The 8,899-nt window shown below is 43.7% G+C and overlaps 2 protein-coding genes across 3 annotated transcripts in view; one reads left to right on the top strand and one right to left on the bottom strand.

The window, feature by feature from the left end:
- LOC138854166 (uncharacterized) overlaps positions 1-8,899 on the bottom strand; it is a 119,543-nt gene that overhangs the window by 47,105 nt on the left and 63,539 nt on the right. The window lies entirely within an intron of this gene.
- The window catches only part of LOC128694766 (E3 ubiquitin-protein ligase TRIM50), a 50,092-nt gene that overhangs the window by 40,953 nt on the left and 240 nt on the right, over positions 1-8,899 (top strand). For both annotated transcript variants that reach the window (XM_070095652.1, XM_053785070.2), the window contains exon 8: positions 620-8,899. This exon is cut by the window's right edge and continues 240 nt beyond it. In XM_070095652.1, the coding sequence (XP_069951753.1) occupies positions 620-848 (229 nt within the window). In that variant the 3' untranslated portion in view covers positions 849-8,899. The remainder of the gene's footprint in view (positions 1-619) is intronic.

Genomic DNA, 8,899 nt, shown 5'->3' on the forward strand with positions numbered 1-8,899 from the left:
AGTCCCTGAAATCTATCCAGATATTCTCCAGCTTCGCATATGCTGCCAGAGCTGTGAGGCTGATGTGAACCTCCAATAATATGATCGATGTAATTCTTCATCTTTTTCATATGCTGATATTTGTAAGTTCTGTCTTCTACTGTGGAGGGTTGATCACCAACAGCTTGAGTGGTCATAGACCGGGTCACAACTAGCAGACGGAGGATAGAACCTCTACCACTCCTTGCACTGAGATCCACACATACATGTTTCTAGCTTTATAAATACTATTTGATCCTCTTATACTATACTCCGTTTCTGGTCTTCACTCTCATTTATGTTCTGCATTACCTTGAACTTCTACAGCCATTTATTTGACTAATCTAACAATGTCTCTTAGATTACATTGTATCTCTCCTTTTGTACATTTTCTTATTCTTATCACAAGTTTTACATTATCGGTAAATAGACACACGCATGATGAATTTCTCTGTGGCAGATCATTGACGCGGAGCACAAGTCACTGCTATAAATTGTAAAGAGCATCAGGGCAAGTACCGATCCTTGTGGGAACCCCCTGCTCACATTTTCCCACATAACCTTAACACCTCATGACCTTAACAGCCCATCACTGTTGCAGGTGGAGCCAGCCCAAGACTGCTGGGCAGGTGTGTGGAGTAGGAGGTGAGGAACAACGTAAGTTCGGCTCACTTTTCGCTGTGTGTCTCCGTGACAACCCCGACGACGTCTTCAAATGTCCCTTCGGCAATGTGACGGAGGGGCTGGAGGTGCTGCAGGTCGCCTGCAGACATGAACCTTTCAACGTCGTCCATGTTGGTGACTGTGGCCTTCTCATACCCCTCTCATAAGAAGAACATAAGAACGAAGGAACACTGCAGCAGGCCTACTGGCCCATGCGAGGCAGGTCCAAGTCTCCTACCGGCTTAAGCCAATGCACCCAACCTAGTCAGGTCAGGTCACATTGACTTTAGGGAGGAACACGGCAACCGACCTGGTAGCACAAGCTATCAGGTCCAACTCACACCCACCCACATCCACTCATGTATTTATCCAACCTATTTTTAAAGCTACACAACGTTCTGGCCTCTATAACTGTACTTGGGAGTTTGTTCCACTCATCCACAACTCTATTACCAAACCAGTACTTTCCTATACCCTTCCTGAATCTGAATTTTTCCAACTTAAAACCATTGCTGCGAGTCCTGTCTAGGCTAGATATTTTCAGTACACTATTTACATCCCCTTTATTTATTCCTGTCTTCCATTTATACACCTCAATCATATCCCCCCTAATTCTACGTCTTTCTAGAGAGTGCAGATTCAGGGCCCTTAGTCTATCCTCATAGGGAAGGTTTCTGACACATGGGATCAACTTTGTCATCCTCCTTCGTACATTTTCCAGAGCATTTATATCCATTCTGTAATACGGTGACCAAAACTGTGCAGCATAATCTAAATGAGGCCTAACCAAGGATGTATAGAGTTGAAGAACAACCTGAGGACTCCTATTATTTATGCTTCTTGATATGAAGCCAAGGATTCTATTAGCTTTATTGCGAACACTTATGCACTGTTGTCTTGGTTTCAGATTACTGCTAACCAGAACTCCTAAATCTTTTTCGCAATCCGTAATATTAAGATCTGCATTATTTAGTTTACATGTGGCATGGTTATTGTCCTGTCCAACATTTAGAACTTTGCATTTGTCTATATTAAACTGCATCTGCCATTTCTCCGACCACTGCATCAGTCTATTCAAATCTTCCTGGAGTGCTCTAATGTCCTCGTCAGAATGAATTCGACGGCCTATTTTGATGTCATCGGCAAACTTGCTGATGTCGCTCTTTATGCCCTCATCTATGTCGTTTATGTAGATTGTGAACAGCAGGGGGCCCAACACTGACCCCTGTGGAACACCGCTCGTGACGCTTCCCCACTCTGATTTCTCCCCATTTATGCAAACTCTCTGCTGCCTATTTGTCAACCATGCCTCTATCCAGGAAAAAAATTCTCCTCCTATTCCATGTGCCTTAATTTTCCTCAATAGTCTCTGATGTGGGACCCTGTCAAAATCCTTACTGAAGTCCATATACACAATATCATATTCATTACCATGATCTACCTCCTCAAATACCTTAGTGAAAAAAGTTAATAAATTCGTAAGGCAGCAACGCCCCTTTGTAAAACCATGCTGAGATTCTTTGATTAATTTATACTTTTCAAGGTGGCTACGAACTGCCTCGGCAATTATTGATTCCATAAATTTTCTCACTATGGAGGTTAGGCTTACTGGTCTATAGTTCGAAGCCAAGGACCTGTCACCTGCTTTGAAAATAGGTATCACATTTGCCATTTTCCACTTATCTGGCACCATGCCAGTTTGTAGTGATATGTTGAAAAGATTAGCCAAAGGTTTGCTAAGCTCCTCTTTACATTCCTTTAGAACCCTTGCATACAGTTCATCAGGGCCTGGGGATTTGCTAGGTTTTAGTTTATCTATTTGCCTAAAGACCATGTCACTTGTGACCCTAATCGTGCACAGTTTATTATCGTCCTGTTCTACATAATTTATCATTTCTGGAATATCGCTGGTATCCTCCTGTGTAAAAACTGAGAGGAAGTATGTGTTAAAAATTCTACACATTTCCTTATCACTGTCAGTGAGCTGACCCGAGGAACTTTTGAGTGGGTCTATCTTGTCCCTGATCTTACTTCTGTATACCTGAAAGAATCCTTTTGGGTTAGTCTTCGATTCTCTTGCAACTTTAACCTCATAATCTCCTTTTGCTTTTCTAATTCCCTTTTTCATTTTTCTCTTTAACTGAATATATCGATTTCTTAATTGCCCCTCTCCTCTTTTGATTTGCCTATATATGCCTCTCTTTTGACCAATTAGATATTTTAATCTATTGTTCATCCATTTAGGATCATTTTTGTTTGATCTGATTTCCCTATTTGGAACATAATTTGACTGAGCAGCTAGAACTATGCCCTGGAAAGCGTCATATCGGCAACCATCACCACCTACCTGACCCTTAGTCAGGTCATTCCAGTTCAACCCACCTAAGTAATTTTTCAGTCCTATGAAATCAGCCAAGCGGAAGTCAGGGACAGAGACTTGATTGCCATTATTAGGGGAATTCCATGATATATTAAAACTGAGTGATTTGTGATCACTTTCCCCAAGCTCATCATTAACCTCAAGATTATTAATTAGTGTTTCCCTACTGGCAAGAACTAAGTCAAGGAGGTTATTTCCCCTAGTTGGCTCTGTCACAAACTGTTTTAAAAAACAATCCTGGATCATATCAAGGAAGTCACCTGACTCTAAATTTCCTGTCAAATTGCTCCAATCTGTCTATAGTTGAAATCTCCCATTAGCACAACATTTTCGTATGTAGATGCCTTACGAATTTCGTCCCATAGAAGTTTACTGCACTCCCTATCAAGATTTGGGGCCCTGTAAATCACACCCAAAATTACTTTTTCTCGGCCCTCGAGAAGCTGTAACCAAACAGATTCAGTGGCTGACTCTTCTAATTTTATATCTTGTCTAACACAACAATTTAAATTGTCTCTGACATACATCGCTACTCCACCACCCTTCCTGTTGACCCTGTCAGTGTGGAATAATTTATAGCCTTGTATGTGACATTCAGAGGGCATCTCTCTATCTTTCAGATTGAGCCAGGTCTCTGTTATAGCAATAATATCTATGTTTCCTGCACTTGCAATTAATCTTAGCTCATCTATTTTATTTCTTACACTCCTGCTATTAGTATAGTAAACCTTAAGGGAGCTAGTCCCTTGCTGCCCTCTGCTGTCCCCCTTTGTTTGCTGACCTGATCTATTGTCTTTATTTATAACTTCATGCTGAATGCCTTTTATACATTTACTGTTTCCAACCCTAGTGTTGCAACCTGCTTGTTTCCCACACACACCCATACCTCTATCTTCTATCAGTTTAAAATCATAGGCATTTCACCAATGGCCTTCTCAATTGAGTTTGCAAGTGCTACCACCCCAGCCCCAGAGAGATGTACCCCATCCCTTGCATACATATCATGTTTGCCATAAAAGTTGTTCCAGTTGTCAATGAATGGGATTGCAAGTTCCTTGCAGTATCTAGCCAGCAATTTACACCAGTTGCCCTAGACAACCATTCATTTCCTACTCCCCTTCTAGGCAAGATGCTACATATGATTGGGACCCCACCCTTAGACTTAATGAAATCTATAGCTGACCTGTACTTATCTAGCAGCTCTTCTCTCCTACCCTTCCCAATATCATTTCCACCAGCACTGAGACAGATAATGGGCTTGTTCCCATTACCTGACATAATATTATCCAGCCTGTTAACTATGTCTCCAACACCAGCTCCAGGGAAGCACACTCTATCTCTCATCTTCTTATTCCTATTACAAAAAGCACGGTCAATATATCTTACCTGAGAGTCACCAACCACAAGAATGCGCTTACCTCAGTTAGCAGGGGCAGTAGTACCCTTACCTTCACTGGCCACTGAAGTACATTCATCCTGAAGAACAGAGAAGCGATTTCCTACCTTCAGATCTTCACTCTTAACTTTCCTTATTCTGATTCTCCTCCCATTACTGGGAACCACTCGCCACTTGTAGCAGGTGCTGGACTGCACCTCACTGCTGGTAGCCGTTGCTACCTCCCCACCTACAGCCTCCTCACAGCAAGAGACAGACTGCACCTCACTGCTAGAAACCTCATTCCCCACAACTCCAGCCACCTCACACTCTCTCCCAGACCCATTGAGGTGGACCTTCAGCCTCCTAATCCCCTCCTGGAGAAGCAAGACCTCCTCCTTCAACTCTCCAACCTCAATTTTTAAAACACTGCAGAAGCAAGCCATGCTTTGTATCCGTCCGCGCTAATCCCCAAAGCAGCTCAGGGTCTGTGACCCCACGTGACGACTGATCACTGACGACTGACCACTGACCACTCATAGAAGAACTGTGTTGACGAGTGTATGGCTGCAGGGGTCGAGCCACAGCTCCTGGCCCCGCCCCTTTGCTGTGTATGGAGGGTAGTGTGTGTGGGGGGGGGAGAGCGAACGTGGAGGTATGGGGTGTGACTCGGAAATGTGTGTAGGAGGATGTAGTGTGCACTTATGCCTCTATTATGCACTTATAATTGTATTGTGGACTAACGTCCACTGACTGTAGCGTCCACTAATGACTGCAACGTCCACCGATGACTGTAGCGTCCACTTATAAATATAATGTGCACAAACTGATGTAGTTGTTGAAACATGACTCCAAGAACATAAAAATGTTGAAAATTATGAGTATAATTTAACAGTGTTGTGGCTGTGAGAATCACTGAAACATCTGGCTTGTGGTGACTATATCACTCTCACTCTCGCTTCTAACAGTGACCACATGTGACAGTCACATAGACCACATGACAGTTACATAGACCAAATGAGAGTTATATAGACCAAATGAGTGGCACATAGACCATACGAGAGTCAGACTAAATAGACCATATAAAGGTCACAGACTACAAAAGAGCCACATAGACCACATGAGTGCTACACTGACCACATGAGTGCTACACTGACCACATGAGTGCTACACTGACCACATGAGTTCCACATAGACCACAACAGTTCCACACAGATCACATGAGTACCACATAGACCACAAAGGCCACATGAATTCCACATAGACCACACGAGTGCCACATAGACCACACAAGTGTCACATAGGCCACACGAGTGCCACATAGACCACACGAGTGCCACACAGACCACACGAGTGCCACATAGACCACACGAGTGCCACATAGACCACACGAGTGCCACATAGACCACACAAGTGTCACATAAACCACACGAGTGCCACATAGACCACACGAGTGCCACATAGACCACACGAGTGCCATATAGACCACACGAGTGCCACACAGACCACACGAGTGCCACATAGACCACACGAGTGCCATATAGACCACACGAGTGCCACACAGACCACACGAGTGCCATATAGACCACACGAGTGCCACACAGACCACACGAGTGCCATATAGACCACACGAGTGCCACACAGACCACACGAGTGCCACATAGACCACACGAGTGCCACATAGACCACACGAGTGCCACATAGACCATACGAGTGCCACATAGACCACACAAGTGTCATACAGACCACATGAGTGCCACATAGACCACACGAGTGCCATATAGACCACACGAGTGCCACACAGACCACACGAGTGCCACATAGACCACACGAGTGCCACATAGACCACACGAGTGCCACATAGACCACACGAGTGCCACACAGACCACACGAGTGCCACATAGACCACACGAGTGCCACACAGACCACACGAGTGCCACATAGACCACACGAGTGCCACATAGACCATACGAGTGCCACATAGACCACACGAGTGCCACACAGACCACACGAGTGCCACACAGACCACACGAGTGCCACATAGACCACACGAGTGCCACATAGACCATACGAGTGCCACATAGACCACACGAGTGTCATACAGACCACATAAAAAACACAGTATATTTACTCTGTGTATGTTGCTTTTTAATAACCCAGTTCTCGTTACCATTTCTGAGTTGATTTGTGAACTGAAACAAGAGAGAAAGAGAGAGGTGACAGCTAATCCACAAATTAGAAATGAGGAATTAGATTAAGTTTAAGTCTGACCTGGACCAATATTCCTCGTTACTTGTGAGCGAAACACTTGTGCAGCAGCTGGGTAGCTCTATTATGGAAACGTTTCGCTCTACACTGTAGGCTTCTTCAGTGGAATACAGACTGATCACATTATCTTTACCACGCCACTGCCTCTCCTACCTCTGTATTTGACTGAAGAACCCTACTGTGTAGGCGAAACGTTTCAACAACTGTTGCATACGTGTCTTACTCCTGTACTTGTCGGAATTGCATACCATTTTCATACTTGTATGGTTTCTGAATTATTGTGACCACTCATGAAATCGTGATAACAGGATAGCAAATAAACCAGGGTTCGGGCAGGGGTTGAACCCATGGCGAGTTGGTCGTAAAACTCCAGTTTTATGATTCACTCGTCATGGGTTCTAACCCCACTCGTTCCCTGGTTTGTTTCACTGTAACTGTGAGTTATATTAGTTAAGAGAGAAGTGAGATAGGAGGATATGGCCTTGAGAGCGAACGTGAACTAGACAGATCTTCCAGGGTTATAGTTGTTAACCCAGTATGTACAGTGTGCACTCTGTGTTATACGTTATCATGAAGACAGTATTGTGTCACAGCTGTTATGCAGACAATATTGAGCTGTAATCTGCAGTGTATGTGTGTTAAATGATTATGCAAATAACTGTGTCCCATCAAATTTAACAACAGCCAAATAAAATCATATTTATTGAAAAATGTTTTTGCCCCACTAATTTTTATAGTATATTTAAATATAGGTGGGAGAAACCTACACGTTAAGGACAAAAGAAAAGAAAAATCCATGAGTTTGAGGGTATTAAACAACTGGAATGTATTAGCAAGGGATGTTTAGCAGGCTAATTCAGCACATATATTCAAAAGAATATACGACAGATCCCCCCCCCCAAAAAAAAAAGCAGGGGTCAAACTGTACTGATTAATCGACGTGCGAAGGTGGGACCCAAGAGCTTGAATTCACTTCTTGCAGACACTTAAGGGAGCATACACCCACCCCTCCTCCCACTGTACAAACACACTCCACACCAGCATAAATACATGAGCAGGTGGGAGGGTGACAGAAGAGAGGTCAAGGTGGTGGTCCTCGTGTCCTTGTGCTGAATACACCAGCCTCTCACGCCCACCCACATAAATTACACTAGCTCAAGCCCATTCCGCTCACAATTCCCAATACATTCACTCACACACACATACACACCCAAAACTTCATTTATAAACAAGCACTACATTATGCCACAGTCTCTGTAACTCGTCCACTACAATCTACTACACTTCACCACAGTATACTACTGTTTCCACCACACTACTACAACACTATCCTAAAGTAATGTATTACTAATAGTAATATGCCAGCTGCAAGCAGACGAAGGTTACTTATACTGTATAAATAGCTAATACACAATTTCCATCCTTCAGAACAATTATTGAGTTGACTCACGAAATCATATTAGCCCGACTGCAGCTGGAAAGAAGAAAACAGAGGAGGAGGGGAAGAAGACAGAGGAGGAGAAAAAGAAGGCAGAGGAGGAGAAGAAGACAGAGGAGGAGGAGAATACAAAGGAAGAGGGGGCAAAGAGAGAAGAGGAAAGAAAATGACTGGTAAGAGAAAGGGAAAACATAAAAGGAGAAGGAATATAAGTATAAGAGCCTCACAACAAACTGCGGCCATCAAATGTGACGTCAATCATAAAAAGAAAGAGGTGAAGCGTCTCGTCTTGTATGTAACACTGACCCACATATGTAGGTGTTTGTGTGGGTGGCGTCTGATTACAAGGGAGCAGCGGCCCCCTCCCCCCACACCTGCCACTACCACCAGTTGTAACATAGGCACTCGTCTCAAGGCTAAATTGACTTGACGTGCAACCTAACCTCAAACAAGAGGGAGAGACGGAGACCCCTTCACCCACACAAGACATTAGTGTAGTCTTGGCACGGTGTTGTGTTAACGCACCAACCACTGAGAGACAAGGTTACTCTGCCTTAAGTTAGTGAGGTAAGTGAGCTGCTGCCTCTTGATATATCATAGTGTAACGGCACCAAGGAAAGATGATACTTCGCACAGGGAAACAAGATGATTTGCTTCACATTCTAGGCCAAATCTGACTGAAGAAGACTTTTCTTATTATTAACTCTGCTGGACTATTAACCTAGGCTAATCTAAGAAAGGTATTCAGTGTTATCTT

This window comes from Cherax quadricarinatus, chromosome 51, assembly GCF_038502225.1.
Source record: "Cherax quadricarinatus isolate ZL_2023a chromosome 51, ASM3850222v1, whole genome shotgun sequence".
Taxonomy (NCBI): Eukaryota; Metazoa; Arthropoda; class Malacostraca; order Decapoda; family Parastacidae; genus Cherax; species Cherax quadricarinatus.